The 18,996-nt window shown below is 34.7% G+C and overlaps 1 protein-coding gene and 1 long non-coding RNA gene across 5 annotated transcripts; both read left to right on the plus strand.

Annotated features, from left to right (window-relative positions):
• Positions 1–3,994: 3,994 nt before the first annotated feature.
• Positions 3,995–6,815, plus strand: LOC129889342 (uncharacterized). Of its 2 annotated transcripts, none has more exons than XR_008766886.1 (2): positions 3,995–5,424; positions 5,994–6,815. It is a non-coding gene; the product is annotated as an uncharacterized LOC129889342 (long non-coding RNA). The 2 variants fall into 2 exon arrangements; XR_008766887.1 differs by having other exon boundaries at positions 6,515–6,815.
• A 1,187-nt stretch (positions 6,816–8,002) lies between these two features.
• Positions 8,003–18,900, plus strand: LOC129889344 (peptidyl-prolyl cis-trans isomerase CYP95). 3 transcript variants are annotated; one of them, XM_055964606.1, is made up of 14 exons: positions 8,003–8,142; positions 9,475–9,594; positions 9,700–9,754; positions 10,691–10,779; positions 11,113–11,137; positions 12,673–12,711; positions 14,508–14,625; positions 14,735–14,862; positions 15,002–15,314; positions 15,518–15,630; positions 16,788–16,995; positions 17,091–17,984; positions 18,065–18,130; positions 18,207–18,900. In XM_055964606.1, exons 2-14 carry the CDS (start codon positions 9,520–9,522, stop codon positions 18,505–18,507), a joined length of 2,424 nt encoding a protein of 807 aa, XP_055820581.1. In that variant the 5' UTR covers positions 8,003–8,142; positions 9,475–9,519; the 3' UTR covers positions 18,508–18,900. The 3 variants fall into 3 exon arrangements, with proteins under 3 accessions (XP_055820581.1, XP_055820580.1, XP_055820582.1); XM_055964605.1 differs by having other exon boundaries at positions 8,004–8,142; positions 17,085–17,984; XM_055964607.1 differs by lacking the exons at positions 8,003–8,142; positions 9,475–9,594; positions 9,700–9,754; ... (1 more) ...; positions 11,113–11,137; positions 12,673–12,711 and adding an exon at positions 12,936–13,017 and having other exon boundaries at positions 17,085–17,984.
• Positions 18,901–18,996: the final 96 nt, after the last annotated feature.

Genomic DNA, 18,996 nt, shown 5'->3' on the forward strand with positions numbered 1-18,996 from the left:
AGGTACCACTTGTGGATAATGGTCAATCCACTTTTCTTACTTTTTCTCAAATTTTCTCTTGATCCTCGAACTTGATCTGAGCTAGAATAGTACGGAGTGTTACAAAATAATTTTACCGCACTATCATAAACTTAAATCATCCCCGTAATAGACAATCTCTACGTGATCCTTACTCATATTTGATCTCACGCCAATGCACGTGCATAACATAATATCAACATAATATGGGTGATAGTGCATCCCATTTCTATCAATTACCAAGTATGACATCTATTCACCTTAACTATAAAAATATATGGGTTCAATGAGGAGACATGAACATACATAAAGCAACCAGGTCAACAATTTGTAGCTAGTGTCTATATGCTTTGATATTCTCAGATTACATAGTCATTTCATAGTAATAATTTTTTTTATAACATTGATACTCGTATCAATGCCTGCCACAACATATGTACAAGCCCTCATTTTTCGTCCTTATTCATTATCTATATGTTTAATTAGCAAAATATTCATCATCGAACTCTAATTATTTTTTTCACATCTCAAATATTGAACAATGTGTCACAAATCCACAATATTTTATTTTTTCCTTTTGCAAGCTTTAGAATATTTTCTATCTATCAAATTTTCAGAAGTAAATAAGTTTATAGACATTCATATTGCTATACTTGTAGCATGGACCCCAAAATCACCCAAAAATTTGAACCTAAGATGAGAAGGACATAACTAAAAGTTTATTAAAAATATTATTTTATCCATAAAGTTGATGGTGTTCATATAATACACTATACCTAATATTTAATACATGAATTATTCCTAAAATACGAAGTGTAACCTATGAAAATCTTCTATAAACTCTCAAACGTTTAAAAGTAATGTTGGTTGACAAATGTGACTACTTCGGTAAATTTACATTTAAAAGCCACTAGATAATGTCATCATTGGTGTCCAACTTCAAAAGGTACAATGAAGGCGATCGAACTTGATACAGTGATCGAAATATAAAAATATGTTCGCAACACATAAAATTTTAAGGAGTAATGTATGAATAAAAAACATATCCTCTCACTTAAAAGATACATCTGAGATACTTCAAAGGTACCACCCACAAAAGACAACAAAAAAATGCACCATTTATGCATTGAGAAAGTAAAACTTTTCTAGATATAAGAAATACCATACAGTTAGAGTAAACAAATTTATAGAATTAGAAAAAAAATCAAAAATATTCATGTCTGATAATTTCATCCACATTGAGAATTTTCAGATTAAGATCACAATAGAAAATGAACATCGGTCTCAAAACTGTCAAGATCGAGATTGAGGTGATTATATGGCATCATTAATTTCATCCTCGACTTCTACTTTTGATTATACCTTCTCATTGTCGGTGATCCTTACAATTAGTAAAGAGAATAAAAGAGGCAGTGATAAGAATGAGATAGAGCTACAGAAAAAATCGAGCATGAGTAAAAAGTTTGGCCATGAAATAAAAGAAAGACAAGACATAAAGATCATAACTTCTCTATTTTTCCCAAAAACTATAATAAAAACTAGAATGATGAAAAGTATGATCAAGGTTAGAAGATATTTATAGCGATCGTAAAAGAAATTCTTTGAAGGAATCGATACCCAAAGAAGCTCGAGAGACAAATGATTACCTTAAGAAAAGAAGAAGAAGATGAAACAAAAAGATCCTATTAAGATTTTATGTTCAATTCATAAGACTTTAAAGAATGAAAGAAAACAAAGAAGGAAGCCAAAGAATCTTTGATGACATCTTGAAAGCTCAGACCGCTCTCAAGAATTAATCGCATGAGAACAAGTGTCTCAAAAAAAATTAAATTGAATGATTTATTTCAAAAATATTAAATGCACGAGACACGTCGTTTCCTTTTATAAGAAAATTCATTTCAGAGGAAAATCAGGGATTCAATACTCAGTGAAGAATGAAAAGCTAATCAATTACATTTTCCAAACAAATTGTTTCAATACGATAAATGTGAGGACTATTTATATAGGACTTAAATAGCCAAAACATGTTTTCTTAAAACTTGTGCAATGTATACTATTTTTAATATGGAGAAGGTCTAAAATGCCCTCAACTATTCGAATTGGTACAAATGTATCCTCTATCCACCTTTTGGCCCCCAAATACCCCTAACGTCAACTTTTTGGCTCAAAAATACCCTCGATATTAATCTTTTGACTCATATTTGCCCCTATTTTTAACACTTCTCCAAGAGTAAAATCATGAAACTAATATGATTAGTCCAAATTTAAATCTTTCTCAAATAAATAACAAAAATCATATATAATTCATATTTTGACCTGATATTTCATGATATCTCTCTATTGGCCTATTTTAGATTAATATCCAATTTATTATAACTCAATTCATAACTGGGGATCCATCTAAAATCCGCATCTAAATGTACATTTAAAAAAAGATTATTATTTTAAATTAACATAAAATTTTCTATTAACTATCCAATTGTCCTGTTCATTTCATATTTATATTCTTTTTTTAATCTCTTATTCTTAATTAGGATAGAGAGACTCAAACTTGAAATGAACCTATATGTTCATATTCTTTTGATTTATAGTATTATCATGGTGGGATAGGGGTGGTATAGGAGAATAGATTATTTTTTATTCGTTTATTTAAAATTTTGGGTACACACACAAAAAAAATGCTATTAAATTACCTTTTATTAAATTAATTATATCTATATGAATGTCCTCATTACTTTCTACTTTTTTTCTTCCTTATTTTGTTATAAGTTTAAAACAAAGTTAATATAAAATGGTGGACAAGATTCCAAGAAAAAAAAGTGGAAGAGACACGAAGTGAAGGAGGGGGAAAGTGATTTTACTATATGAGCTCATATATTAAGTAATTTTAAATTATTGTGACGTATAAAGGCTTACAATACCTTTAAATTATGAGATTTGGTATAATATTGCCCTCTCATCCACCTAACGAGTGTGGGTCATTAGAAATAAGAGTATTTTTGAGCCAAAAGGTTGATGTCAGAGATATTTGATAGCTAAAAGGTGGACGGAGGGTAATTTTATACTAATTCAAATAGTTGAAGGACATTTTAGGCCCCTTCTCCCTTTTTAATATATCAAATTGATATGAATTCAGCCAACTAAACTCCATCTCAATCAACATCAACAAGATGTCGTGACCGCTTAGATTTATTTTACTTCGATTTAAATGTAAACTAAAATAATAATAAAAAAATAATACTAACATAATTAATCCCAATATAATTAATTTTCTGCTTAATTCATATGCGGCTACACAAGGTTGTCTGCATAACTCACTTAGACACGTCAACCCATCTTTATGCCTATTGAACACCATTACCATTTCGAATTTGAATCATTTGAACACCTTTTTGACAGTCACCTATTAAAATAAAATATATGTAATACATTCACGGTGACATGATGAAGTGACAAATTGAATAATTACATGTGTCATGTGGAAAAAAATATTTAAGTAGTTCAAATTTAAAATGATAAACATATCCAATCGGTACAAGTCCCAATTAAAATATCCAAGCGAATTTACTTTATGTTTTATATTTGTACTAGTAAATTTATTTAAAAAATTAGCTTATAAAAATTTATTATTTAGAGAGAGTTGTTTGTTGCTAAATAAATCAAATACAAATCAATACAATATTTTAAATATGAGTTGTTTAACATTTACTAATTGGAAAAGCAAATATGGTGCAAATATATTACCATATTACATTTCTGATTTTAATTGAATGTCTTATTTGTTGATATATATATATATATATATATATGTTATGACCCGTATTTTTCACATTAGGACAATTTGGGGATAATGGTAATAAGTCAAGGGCAAGGCTATGGTTGACCTTGTTGGATACAAAATTCTTATGACTAAATTGAAATGTGGAAATATTGGAAATTTATTAAGGGTAAAAATTGAAATTTCTCATTTGGAAATACCATAAAAGATTAAGGACAAAATTGGAATTACTCATGTGGAAATACCATAAAAGGTTAGGGGTAAAATTGGAATTTCACATGTGGAAATACCATAAAAGGTTAGGGATAAAATTGGAATTTCACATGTGGAAATACTATAAAAGGTTAAGGGCAAAGGTGGAATTTCAACTTGGAAATATTAGGAAAGGTGAGGGGCAAAATGGAAATTTCACATGGGAGCCTTAGTCATAAAATCCTAGAATTCTCTACACAATTTGAGAAAGAAGAAGAGCAAAGGAAAGAAGAGAAATCAAGAGAGAAAATCGGACAAGAAGACCAAAAAATTACCCCTTCAAATTTCATCCCAAAAATTATAATTTTCTAGTATTCCTACTAAGTCAAGGGTGCTCTACAACATGGTGTAGTTTTTTTGGAAGATAGGAGGCTTGTTTGGTTGATTTGAAGCTTTGGTAAAGTGAAGAAGTTGGAAGGAAAAGGTAAGAATTAATCCAATTTCTTTGTGTTATGAAGTTTGTTTATGTTGTAGTAAGTAGAGATGTGTAGAATCCATGGAAATATGGAAGTTATATGGTTGGATTTGGACATATGAATAAGTTATGTGTATGTAAGATTGTTGGCAAGAAGACTTGAATTTTTGTGTAGTATTTTTGGTGTAGTATTTGAATAGTAGTATGATAAATATTTGATGTTGAAAATGGAAGTTGGATGAAATTAATTGAAGTTGGAAATATGGGTTAGGTGATGAAATGGAAAAAAAAAATAAGTTTGTATAATTTGTTAGTTGTTGTTATGATTTTTGGGATATAAATGAAGTTTATATGGTGTAAGTTGGTATTAAAATGGGTTGTAGGAATTATGTAATTTTAGTATGATATTATAAGAATATGGAGGTAAGTTATTAAAAGTATGGATTCTTGTTGTTGATTATGAAGTTGAAAGAAGGAAATGAATTTGATTATGAAGTTGAAAGAAGAAAATGAATTATAATAGTTTTGTTGCATTTATGGAATTTTTGGGTGAAATATGGAATTGATGAATATTGAATAGTTTACTTGGAATATTTTTCACCTATGTTGGAATGAGTTGAAATTAATTATGAACATGAAATATTCATATTTATTTGGAAATGCAAAGTTTGGTTGAAAGTTGTTGCACTAATTGGAAAATTACATCAATTTATGTTATGGTGTGTTTAAGTTGATTATTGATGGAATTGGTGTTGATGTTGGCTTGGTTGTTGATATTGTGGCCGAGTTGTAATCTCGGGGTTGTCATATATATAGGGGAGATGCTGCCGAAATTTTTGTAGACAAGTATTGGAAAAATTGAGTTCTTAAAGTCTTATGAATAGTAATTGGTAAATGTGACCAATTGTAGATTTTGGAGGAAACGGAAATTGAATTTGGACAACCGTAAAACGTCAAAAAGGTATGTAAAGCTTTACATTTTCTTCTCTTGGCATGTCCTAGATGTAATAGGAGTGAATACGAACCTCGGGGATCAATCTACTCTTCGAAATCGACGCTCGAAAATTTCCCTTTTCTATTCAATAGAATTGAATTAGGTAATTATGAATAATTTTGAAAAAAATTGTCTAAACTTCTAGATTTTGCACAAATGAATTCCGAATACCTTGAAACTCTTCTAAATAATGTTATGAAGTCTAACGCACGTGATTTGTATACGCCACCTCATTTGACCGAGGTGGGCCCCACTATTCCGAATTTTTCTTCGTTATTCCGTTTGAATTACGGTAGGTAGAATTTGAAAGAAACTCTTTGCTATGCTTCCTAATATTATATAAATAATTATTCCGTTAATTCCCATTATATATTTAGAAGTACGGAGATGATTCGGAAAATACTATTTTTACGTAGACTATTGTGATATTGGAAGTACTTATACTATTATTATTATTCAAGTTTCCTTTTACGGTTTGTTATCGAAATTATGCCATCGAGTCTGTATAAATGTTTTGTAATTTAAATTGCATTTAGTTTCTCACTACTCCACTCGTGGATGCCTCAATGCTTCTTTCACTGAGCCTGGGCCAGGATATGTTTTCGTGCGTATTTCTCTGCATTGTTCGCCGTGTCCCGACGTGAGGGGGCAGGTATGACATGTACATGGGGTGGTAAATGTTATGCCACGGAGTTATGCTGTGCCATGTACATATATGTTTGTGATATGATATGATTTGATATGGCCATCTGATATGATATGATTTGTTACGGAGATATTCCCTACTCTGATGTTATGATGTGCTGTGGCGCCAATGACAGGAGGGCGACCTCGTTTTGTTCACCGAGTCCCATAAAATGGGGCCGGATACGGCATATGTATTTGCATATATGATTTGAGATTATGAAAAGTATTTTGAAATTCTGAATATTTATTTTATTTTCTGTACATACTATTCAGATTATGATTTTATTTATTACAATTCATACTTTACATATTCGGTACATTTTTCGTACTGACCCCCTTTCTTCGGGGGGGCTGCGTTACATGCCCGCAGGTACCGAAGTTCGATTTGCTGATCCACCTGTTTAGGATATTTGCTGCGTCGTTGACAGTGCTCTCTTGTTCGGAGCTTGTATTTTGGTACTGACTTTATCTCTGTATATTTGGATATGTTGGTCAGGGGTACGACGGGGCCTTGTCCCGTCATATGACTATGCTATCATCTGTAGAGGTCTGTAGACAGAGTTATGTTGTGGGTTTTGTATATATGGTTTGGATTTTTGTGTGTTTTGTGACAACCTTTCAACTCTCGTGCGTATATCTACTTTTATGATATATTTAGCAATTTCTACTAATCACTACATTTGTTTATTCGAAAAGAAAAAAAAATAGACTAATTTGGGATAAGGATACGTTTGGGTGCTCAATTCGGGCACCAGTCACGGCCTACGGGGTTGGGTCGTGACAATATATATATATATTTGTATTTTGAATATTTTATAAAGTTTCATACATATTAAAACTACAACTTGCAATTTTTAGGTGTAAACGTAGATTGTTTATTCGATTTTACAATCCTTTACCGTTTTTTTGATTTTAAAAGTAGATGATCTATCTTTTTTAAATTAAAAATTGATGTTTTGTGAGTGATCAATTTATTAAAATGACAATTATTTACCCTCAAATAATTCAAGTGAGAAAATAGCAAGGCAACAAAAATGTTCTTCTCCTATCTAGTTAGAAGACCACAAAAAATAATAATCTAATCCGACATTTATTTATCTTGACTCAATTACATAAAATAGAAAATCTCATAATAATTCAATGACATAATTGGAAAGAAGTTTTTTTGTAGAGTTTTAATTCAAATATAAGATTAGGTGGGAAGCAATGAACCAAATAATTGATAAAAAAATAAGGAAAAATTATACAAAATAGATCCAATTGTGAAACTATTTACCCAAATTGAATACAACATAAACTATTTACACCTAGACTCATAACCTAAATTATTTACCCTCTTACTCCACTTTCTCCATTTTTATTCGCACATGACGTCATCATCACTGCTATGAAATTATACTCTGTGATACTCAATCGGTATATTGATACCATATTGATATCATATAAGATTGAACTTAATTATCCGTGATACTCCGTCGGTATATTGATATCCTATATGATTGGGTTCTTTTTTTCACGAAATAAAAATAAAATAATTAAGAAAAAATTATTAAAATCACAATCTTATTTATTAAACTCTAAATTAGTAGAAAACATATTCTTTGTGATACTCTGTCGGTATATTGATACCATATTGATATCATATATGATTGAGCTTAATCCTCTATGATACTTTATCGTTATATTAATATCCTATCGGTATCATATAGGGTGGGTAAATGCTTAGTAACTCCCGTGCCAAACGACCCCTGAGAGCATTCCTACTTCACATGTGATGTACTACTTCAGTGTTATATTGACAATTATGCCCCTAATAGAATTCTAGAAATTGTCGCATCTTTCGATCTTTTTTTTCCCTTCTCTATAGAGATTTATAAGTCTTCAGAGTACTGAATTCGGAGAAGATAGAAAACCCTAAAAAGCTTCATAGATATATCGCCGCTCTCGTCCTTACATTTCACTCAAAGCACTTTCATCTTCTTGATGCCTAGTTTTCAGGTACCCATCTCTCGCTTCTCTCTTTTTTTCTGCTCAATTTTGAGATTTTTATCGCTTTTTTCTCACCATTTTTTCTTACTTTCTCTCTGTTTAGTGAATTTTGTGCTGTATATAGTTTTTTTTCCAAGTGCTGTATGCAGTTGATTGTTTTTTTAGTTAATTGTGTGATGTTAGCTGAAATTAGGTACAACAGTAGGGTTTTAGGTACTGAACTCTTCATTTGTCTTGAAATTAATGACAGGTAGTGGTTTCTGTTTGCAGGTCGTTGAAATTATATTAAAAAATAACTAGCTAAAATGATTGAAATTTTCTTGCTCAATATTTTTTTCAAGTTTTTGAGTTTTTCTTTTTGAAAGGGTTGGGGGAGTTTCTCATCTACTTTTACTCACAAATCATTTGAAGAATAGTAAAAACTTCAACAATCCAAGCTCTGGCTCTTTACTAGATGTGTAAATGTACCCGAGTCTGTCATGTACCATAGGTAAGATGGTTTCTAGTCTATTGAAGTGGATCCATTCTCCGTGCTCTTCTTTCTTGGGCTTTGCACTTGTTCTTAGCGTCTTTGGGGGAATTTTGTGTTTCCAAGATTATAAATAATATTTGGGACCAATTGGCTTTATTTCCACTGTCCTCTTTTGCAATTGGTGTTACGTACTAAGTTTTCCCTTTGTGTTAATTATGTGTTGTTAGATGGACTTGAATTTAGCTGAGTATAACCTTTAGGTTGTGCAGTTTTGCAGTGTGTACATAATGGTGGGGTTAGTCAAGATATGCTGCATTAGCACAGTTATTCTTTTCTTGTTGGTATTGCTATCTATACCCTTTTAAAGGATTGTTGGTTTTGCAATGAAGATTCATAAGAGGTTACTTTTTGATGTTTGGGAGCTCTATGTTATTCTATATCTTTGTAAATCTTGTGTTGGACTTAGTTTTTTTTTTCTCTTGTCACTTTTTGACCAACCTTTATCTGATGATTGTGTGTTGTGATTAACTTCAAGCATATGTTTTGGTAGAGGATGTGTGCTTTGTTGAAATTAGCCATATGTTGCTGGATATTATCTTTAATTTGTTGTTATTAGGCGAAGCTGATTTTAGTTTCACAAGATATAACTGCCAGCCTACTTCTTTGTTCTTTTTTTTTTTTGGTCAAGTAAATGAATTTCATTTGAATACAACACTGTGTAGTCAATTCCGAAGTGAACAAGTTTGCACCAGCTATACAATCTCCTCCTTGAACATGACTTTCCCTTATATTTTTCCTTTCATAGTTAAAGTAGAATTGCAACCTTCTTTATAGTTCTTCCTCTTACTACCCTCTTTTCTTATTTGAAGATATACCTGCTAGCCTGAGTTTGTGAAGCAACAAGTAACATAAACATGAGTAAGAAGAAACAACAGGTGTTCCTTGATGTTTCTATCGATGGCGACCCAGTTGAAAGAATGATTTTTGAGGTATCAAGCTATCCACTAGCTAGCTTTGTTATCCTAAATATACGTATTTGAACTCACATAACGAGATACTTACAGTTTACTCCCCTTGAGTTCTCTTATTTGCAGCTTTTCACCGACGTTGCTCCAAAAACAGCAGAGAACTTTCGTGCATTGTGTACAGGTGACAAATATAAGAGTGCTGCTCATATATCATATATTATTCTAAGCTTTTTAGATTGGTTTTCTAGTTACATTCTATCCTGTGACCTTTTATCCTGCCCTTGTTCTGCTGAATTCTTCTCTTTAACATTCTTCTGACCTGCATTCAGACCTTATTGTGGTTTCATAACATGACTTTGGGGCTCATTGCTACAAAATTGTTCTCCCAAATGTGGAAATTATGAGTGATAAACTCAATCAGACAGATAGAACGGGGACTCACTTTGAGTAATTCTTAGTTCTCTCTTTTTGAAAGATCCAGAGTTGTATTTCTTTTTTGGTGCCAAAATGTTACATAACCATCACATAACTTAGTGAAAATCACTCAACTTTCTTGCTGTCTTTGAATTTTCTCTTAATTGTGCTAAAATACTTTCTTATATGATGCTTACCCATGTAAAAGTAACTACCCATGAGAAGAAGGATAATTACAACACTTCATCAAAAAAGGCAAAAAAGAGGATGATAATTAACTTGTTGCAAAATATTTTGTAAGCTAACTAGTAACTCCACGTCAAAAAAATGTAAACAGTCTATGGATAAAGAATTACTCGCAGTGCGGGTGACAGGTTGATAAAATTGCCTAGATGTTCACTTTCTTCATGGAAGTTTGTCAGCTCAGTCTTAAGTTATCTCCTTAGCTTTTTTTTTTGGGTAGAGAAGTGGTTCAGGTCACCTTTACAAGTTCCTTCGCTGGGGCATTGGCTGGTTGCTGTTGGCTTTCGGTTTAAGGTGCCATGGTCATTAGTTCCTTATGTTATAGATAATTCAGTAACATGACTAGTCATCTAGTGGGAACTGATCTTTGTCTTCTTCCTTTTCTTGGATGCTTTATCCATCTCCATGTTAAGTGCTGTGGTATTCTTAACTGACATAGGAAGAGATTGTTATTTTTCAGGGGAGAAAGGAGTCAGCTCTAAGACAGGAAAACCGTTGCATTATAAAGGAACCTTTTTCCATCGTATCGTCAAGGGATCCGTGGCTCAGGTATGTTTATAGGCTCTGTGTATGCTGGTTTTATTGACATGTAGTTTGAATATGCTCCATTGCACTGTTCCCTTAAAAGAAGTGCTCCATTGCACAGTTCTTAGCTTTGTGGTTGAGCACAGTTAAGAAGCGGTGTTTCCTTTTAGTCAGACATCCTTGTTTATGCTGTAGGATGCAGGGCTGATGGTCACACTGCATTTCTTGTGATGTAGTTTTGAGGTTGTGCTAACTAAGTTATTTGTCCTCTGTATTAACAAGCTTCAGCATATTGTAAGACTCATCGTTCATGTACTTTGATAGTTACCTAATTGTTTTTTCCCTTCTCTATTTCAGGCTGGAGACTTGCTGAGACAAGATGGTATGCCTTTGATCAACATACTACATTAAGTTTTGTGTATACTCAACTGATGGGTTTTATTTTGACCATTTATGTTTTTGTGCTATTAAGGAAACTGTAGGTAAAATGAGATTAGCAAAATTGAGGTACCTGCATGCAGACAAAGAGAATGCGTATATTTTGGCTTAGAATGATAGATGATACAACACACAATTTGAATAGGTTGGATGGGATATAGGAGTGCTACTAGAGTATTATACAGAAGGGAGCAACTACCTAACAAGTTTTGCTTGGAGGGTTGTATACCTACAATTTATATGTGAGTTAGCGTTGGGTCTCCTAATCTCTAATTTATCATAAGGATGAATAGTATTGAAATGTAGGTGTAAAATGAATGTGCGGTGATATGAATAGATACAATTAGAAACTATCAGATCTTAGTTCAGGGCCATGAGGACCTAGCTGAACAGAAAATAATAAAATCAAGGATCTATATAGAATATACTAACTAGTTGGGATTAAGACTTGAGTATTGTTACTTTACGTCTAGTGTGTCCAGAGACCCATATGTCCATGTGAATTTAAGTACTAGGTTTCGAGAATTTTAGTTTTAGAGAATTTCTAATTCTAATTTGCCTTGACCAAATTATCAGCATTGTAATAAATGACCTGAATTTGGAATTGAGGCATAATTGAATGATTGATTGATGTGATATTGTTGTCTTGTTCCACATACTATACACTCCATCTGTTTTTAGATTTGCAGCTTATTAAGTTGGAGCGAATGACATGCTTCTTCATTTTCCCTCTTTGCCCCCCCCTCCACAATATATTGTTCATCACATAATTTCCAGTATGTCTCTTCCTTTGGATGTAGGAAAGCCTAGATTCAGGCATTTGAGCCCCGTCCCCTTGTATGAATCTGTATGTTATGAAGGAATCATGTTGCACAGTTGGTATTAGAATTTGTTGTAGATGATAGTATCTATGTGTGTTATCTTTTTTATCTATTTCCTAGTAAAAAGTACGACGTTAACCAGTGAAACGAATTATATAAGCTTCTTCCTGTGGTATGACCTGACACTGAAATATAAGTAGAATGGCATATTGTAGTCTGGTTTTGTCAATGCCATTGTTGTAGACCAATTAAAAGGGATGTAATGCATGGTTGCACCTTTCAATGGTCTCTCAGCTGAGGACATTAATTGGCTGCAGTTTATATCTGGCATTCCTGTCACATTTATGAGGATAAGCATTTGGTAATGTGGAGGAAACTTGGATGAATTTGAAAGCTAATATGTATAGTCTAGAGCCTCAAGAAAAATAATAGCAACGAATGGAAAAACAAACTGCTGGTGTAAGCGGTAGGCTTGAGTTGCTTTATATATTGAATTTGCTAACTGTAAATCCTGTTACCTTTAGTTGAAAATGCTCCTCATATGCATATATTAAAATGTAAGTATTTCGTGACTCGGTCAAACTTTGCAAGCTTGAATGGGAACACTGCAATAGGTCCTGGTTAAAATTCTGGAGTTAATGTGCCTTCTTCTTTGCAGGGAACTATGGGGAAAGCATCTATGGGGGAAAGTTTCCAGGTGAGACCTTTTTTATTATTCCCACCTTTATTTTGGAATTTGCCTCATATCTTATGAATGCTTGATGATTGTCTCATGTACTGAATGACTGCCCTATTTTTTTGGGGAGGACTAGAATGTAATGGATAGTAAATCAAAACGCAAACAACAGTGTGTGTATTCCTTTTAGCAAAAAATCATTTATCTTGAAAGAAAATGGGTTTCCTTTTGTATTGCCTGTGAAGGTTGGGGCTGACTTTGATCTAATTCTACGCTGCTTGGGAGCTTCAATCCATTGGTATTGGACATTGTTCCTCTCAGATAATGGTAGGGGACATGAAGGCTATGTTACCTGTGCTTTTGTTGATATTGTTTTTGGTTTTCTACTTTATTATAGTTTGAGAATTTGAAATTTAAATTACACTTTGCTTTCTTTCCTAGAGATTTAAGCCTTGTTTTGATTGTTCTGTGTGGTTCATTTTGTTCAGAATAATCCCAGGGAAATCTATTATAACTTTACTGCAGAACTGAGGTAATTGGTTATCAGATCAGAACGGTAGCTGCATGGTAGAATTTTTCTGATTAGTTATGATTGCCTAGAAAAACTGTCACATGGGCAAAAATGCAGATTGGCAAAGCTTGGCAATTTTTATTGTAGAAAGCATTGCCTGTTTGTAATTTATTGGTACATACTTGCGTTATCTCTATATAGACATCTTATGTTCGCTGTATATTGACACCTGACTATTCTCTAGGTCTAGGTGATCTTTCTACAGGAAATATCTTTTGGAAAGATTCAGTAATGGATCCTTCATTTCTAAATACACAATGTTACAAGCAATTGTAGTATAGGTTATGTTACTTTTGGAATAATGGCTAGTGAGAGGGCATACTAAACAAATTAAAATTATCTTGTTGGTCTTAGTTTGTAATTCATAGTATACTGCACTTGTAATTCATAGTATACTGCACTTACTTAGATGCAATTAGTTGTTTGCCAATTGTATAAATGAAATGTGTCTAGCATCACCTTTTGGAGGTGCAATATTTGCAGGGCCTCTAGATTTATCACTTTGATGTGATAGCTTGAACTAATAAATCAACAGAAAAGGGTCACAAATGCCCACAGATTATCACAAAAGGTTAAATATACCCTTCATCCTCATATTTTGCTAAATGTACCCCTCTGGTTACATTTTTGGCTCACTTGTGCACTTTGACTACTGTTCGACACAGAATTTTGAAAAACATCTATTAAAAATCCATGTGGCATTTTATTATTGGTCCAATTTTGAACTACCAATAAAAAAAATTAGAAGCCAGCCTTTAGAGGTCAGTGTTTTGCATTTTTTCTCTTAAAAAATCAACTTCCGGAGTTCTGCTTGCATTATCCTGGTTTTTGGCAGTCTTACCTCTTGTGGTTGATTAAATTTTTTTTTTCCAGTTTTTCCGTGAAAAATAAATTTGAAGAGTATAAATGAAAAAAACAAAATCTGGTAAGAGCTTGGGTTGGGTAAGTCGGAAAACCGGGTGAGTGGATTTATTTATAATTGGTTCAGAATTTAAAATTGGACCAGTAATAAATGCCCCTTGGATTTTAAATGAACTTCCATAAAATTCAGCGTTGACGTAAGTTTAGAGGGCGTAAGTGAGCCAAAAATATAACTAGAGGGGTATTTTAGCAAAATAGGTGGATGAAAGGGTATATTTAGACCTTTTGCAACAGTTCAGAAATTTTTGGCCCTTTTCTGTTAAATCGATTGTTTGAAAGAAAAAAGACAGGTTCTATAACAAGTGAAATTAATTGAACATTTCAGATGAATCGCCGAAGATAAAACATGATTCCCAAGGTCTACTATCTATGGCAATTGCTGATCGTGATGCACGTGGTTCTATATTTTCCATCTCCTTTCAGGCTGACCATCATCTTGACAGGTTTGTTATAATTTCTCAAAAAAGTGTGTGCCTCTTGTAGATGATTGTAATTTCCTTCTTTGCTGGAAGCTTGATTTTGCAGATCGCTGCATAAACTTTTTCTTGACAGGAAATGCATTGTCTTTGGGAAACTTATTGATGGCCTTGAAGTTCTTAAGAAGATTGAGAATGTGGGAAATGAAGAGGGAAAACCTGATGTAACTGTGAAGATAATCAATTGTGGCGAGTTACCTGATGGTGAGACTTCTGAAGTTTCATTGCTCTTGGAAGTTTGTTTCGAAACACTCCTTTACTGTTGTTTCTCCCTATAGTTTTTGTTAATTGAAAAGTCTGCAAGTTATGAGGCTTTATTTGATTTTAGTTCTCCTTGGTGCAGATAAGAGAAAGCTAAATAAATTGAAAAATGGGAAGCACAAAAAATCCTCCAAAGAGAGAAGAAAAAAGAGGAGGAGATATTATACATCAGAATCAGAGAGCTCTACAGATAGTGATACTGAATCTTCTGAGTCTGAAAGTGATTCTGAATCGGATGTATCTTCTGATTCTGAAATTAGCTCATCAAGTGATGATAGACGGAGGAAGAGGAAGAGATCTAAAAGAGACAGGCATAGACGTTCTAAAAGAAAGGAGAAGCAACGTGAGAAAAGGCGCAAAAGGCGTGATAAGAAATCTAAGCGCAAATCAAAAAGGTTGCTCTTCAGTATTCTATCTTTTGTTCCATACGTTGTTAAGTTGTATAATTTTAGATGCCATATGTTCAGTAATGGGTGGCAGCAATTGGAATATTTGCTTTATCTCTGACGATAATAATTTCGTGCCATCTCTTAAAAATGTGAGGAATTTAAGAGTCTGACACTCTTTTCTTCTTTTCTTTCCTATAATCTTTTACCAGAGCATCAAACAGCAGTCCTTCAGAAAGTGAGACTGGGCGTGGTAGTAGTTCAGAGGACGATGGTGTAAGACGAGCTTCCGAAGGAAAGCATAAAAGTATGGAAAAGAAAACAGGTATTTCAAAGAACCTTGTAGTTGCTGTTCTCTATGCCCTCTTTTATGTAGACATGCTCCTTCGATCATCTCTGGTTTCAGGAGTCAATTTCGAGTCTCTCATCTCTGTATGTGCATCAGAATTTACTCTTTCGGTTGCATGAAAACTCTCTTCATTTGGGAGGCGTAGAAGATGAGAACCTGAATTTGGCATGCTTTTGAATCTCTTGCATTTTCAAACGATGGTTCCATCCAGTGTAATTGCAGCAAAGGTCATGCATAGTGGCGAGAATGAGAACCTGAATTGGCATGCTTTTGAATCTCTTGCATTTTAAAACGATGGTTCCACCCAGTATAATTGCAGCAAAGGTCATGCATAGTGGCGAGAATGTTTGTCAATTAACTGTAGAATAGTCTGTGTAGTGTAGTTATACAATAAGAACAATATTTTTCCTACTGATTGTTAAGGTTTATATGTAGTATTAAAAAATGCTCACAAGCAAGCAAGTCTAAGGTTAACTCAAATAATAAGTCTTAACTGCGTGATTCCCCCAGAATTATTGTATTTTCTCAAGTCTTATTCGAATATTTTCCAAGTCAATGTTCTGTGTTAGGCATGTGCAGCTGGATTCTTTGAATTTCTTTCACATTAGTGAACAATTCTAATTCAGGAGGGGAGCAGTCCGCAGTTGATCTTTTGAGTGATTGACACTGTTGTTCGAGCTCTTTTATATACACCATCGGCAATTCACCAGCTAATTCTATTGCACTACTTAGTGATTTTTCATGAAAATTGGATAAATTCTTGAGCTCTACATTTCTCTCTGTTTTTGGGTGTACTTTCTTATCCTTCACTTGTTGCCGTCAAGTATTGATCCTCTTTTCTCTAAAGTTTACTAAGATCTTTGGAGTTATATAATATCGTTTCTGGTTTCATAAAGTTCTTTCCTTGATGGTACTACATCTGATTCTTCATCTCCATCTAATTTTTTTTTCTTGTACACACTTTCTAGTTGATGGAATTATGTATTGAAAATCTGGAATTCACTGAAGTTTTTGCATTTACAGTATGCATGTAACATTCAATCTATACTGGTCATGTTGCAACCTTCTTGGTTCTTTGAAAATCTATATGATGCAACTTTCTTGTGGTTAACTGGTTTGTGGGCATTTTGCAGAAGGAAATCATTCTCCTTCGCTTGAGGAGGGAGAGGCAGTTTCTCTTCATCACAAGAAAGAGGCAACTGACATTTTTGAAGGAGAGGAGGTAGAATTTCCCAAGGAGAATGGAGAGCGTCAAAGCAATAATACCAAAGTGGAAAATAGATCTGATAAAACTGTTGATAGGCAGCCTGATGTGGTGGATGATCACCCTGGCAAATCTAGGTTTATTCTTCATTTCTCATTGCTACTCGGTTATTCTTTATGCTTACGGATTCTTTCAGAATCAGAATTTATTAGAAGTCATTGAGCAGGAGCAGAAGCATAAGTCCCAAAAGGGCAATGAGTAGGAGTATGAGCATTAGTCCTCGGAGGAGTTTAAGCAGAAGTCAAAGTGTTAGCCCAAAGCGCAGTGTGAGCAGGAGCCCAAGTGTGAGATCCAGACGTAGTGTAAGCAGAAGTCCAAGACGCACTGGAAGTCCTCATCGCGTCTCACAGAGAAGGAGCAGCAGCATTGTTAAGAGTGGCAGTGGTAGTCCTGCAAGAAGCATAAGTAGAAGCCCAGTGAGAGGCAAGAGGGGAGGAAGTGTCAGCGTGAGTCCTCCCGTGAGAGCTCATTCACGTAGAAGGAGCAGCAGAAGTCCCTCAGCATCTCCTAAAAGGAAACTTACCCCAAGTCCACCCAGAACCTCATCAAGGAAATCAGTGAAATCAAGAAGTCGAACACCAGTAAGATCTTATAGGAGGAGTCCAAGTGGAAGCCCTGTTAGGCCTTCTCAAAGAAGCCCAAGCAGAAGTCCTGTTAGGTCTTCGCGGAGGAGTGCAAGCAGAAGTTCGGGTAGGGTTCCTTCAAGGCTTAGGCCTTCTGGAAGGAGCCCTAGCAGAAGCCCTGTTAAGTCTTCTCGGCGGAGCGTAAGCAGAAGCTCAGGTAGGGTTCCTTCTAGGCGAAGCCCAAGCCGAAGTCCAGGTAGGGCTCCTAGCAGGAACAATCGACGCAGCTATTCAAGAAGTCCTGGTAGTGCAGGTCGTAGGGCAAGATCTCCGGTGTATGATCGAGCGAGGAGCTCTTCAAGAAGCGCTTCAGTGGATGGATCTCCCAAGCGCATTAGGAGGGGAAGGGGCTTTAGTGAGCGTTACTCTTACGTTCGTAGATACAGGAGCCGGTCTCCTGATCGGTCCCCTGTTAGGCCATACCGTTATGGTCACAGTGACAGGTGAACATCAAGCCTTTCTAATTTGTACAGGAAATTAAAATAGTAATTTTCTCTCATTAATGGCTTTTTCTTTTTGGAAGATATTCGAGATACAGGAGATCACCTAGGCGTTACAGGAGTCCACCTAGAGGAAGAACGCCTCCAAGGTCTGGTATTTCTGTTATCTGCTATTTTTGTTAGATTTATCTGTCCAGGATGCTAATCTGTACTGCCAATATGCAGATACAGAGGCAGAAGAAGCCGAAGCCGCAGTGTCTCTCGTAGCCCTGTACGTTACCGTACTCGCCGTTATAGTCGAAGCCCCATACAAAGTCGTTCTCCTGTGGACAGATATCGCAGGTCACCATCAGCTGAACGGCGTAAATCACCATCACGGAGCAGAAGCCGATCAGAGTCTAAGTCATCTCGGGGCTCACGATCACCAAAGCAAGCCAGCAGAGGTAAGTCAGTATCATCCTCGGCGAGTCCCCCTGGGAAGGCAGGTCTGGTTTCCTATGGAGATGGATCTCCTGATTCGGGATAGGGAGTACATGTGAGAATACGTATTTGAGAATACGTTTTCACCATTCTGCGACTATGGCTTGGCCATACAGATAGTCTTTTCCTATGTAGCGGAGTCTAGACTATATGTGTTGGATCTTTATAACTTGTGCGTTTTGTGTGTGTGATTTATGATGCCTTGGAATAATTTGTTGTGCTCGGCTATTAGAATCGATATAGGGAGTAACGTTCAGACTATTTGCTTATGAACTATTGGATGAGCATCATCACGCAATGTTATGTTGGATTTCTTCTATGGAGGACTTTTGGGTTCTTCATGTCAGTGAAGGACTATTTTGGACCTAGTCAGTCATTTGTTGGTTTTGGTTGGCCTTGACAACTTCTATGGCTTGAATTTGCAGCGGCAGAACTCGTATTTGTTCCCATTATTATTCCTCTTTTTCTTTCAGATATATTTTGAATTACATTTAGCAGCAGGCAAAATAATTTTAATTCTTCGGATGGGTTGGTT

Source organism: Solanum dulcamara, chromosome 5, assembly GCF_947179165.1.
Source record: "Solanum dulcamara chromosome 5, daSolDulc1.2, whole genome shotgun sequence".
In the NCBI taxonomy this organism is placed as follows: domain Eukaryota; kingdom Viridiplantae; phylum Streptophyta; class Magnoliopsida; order Solanales; family Solanaceae; genus Solanum; species Solanum dulcamara.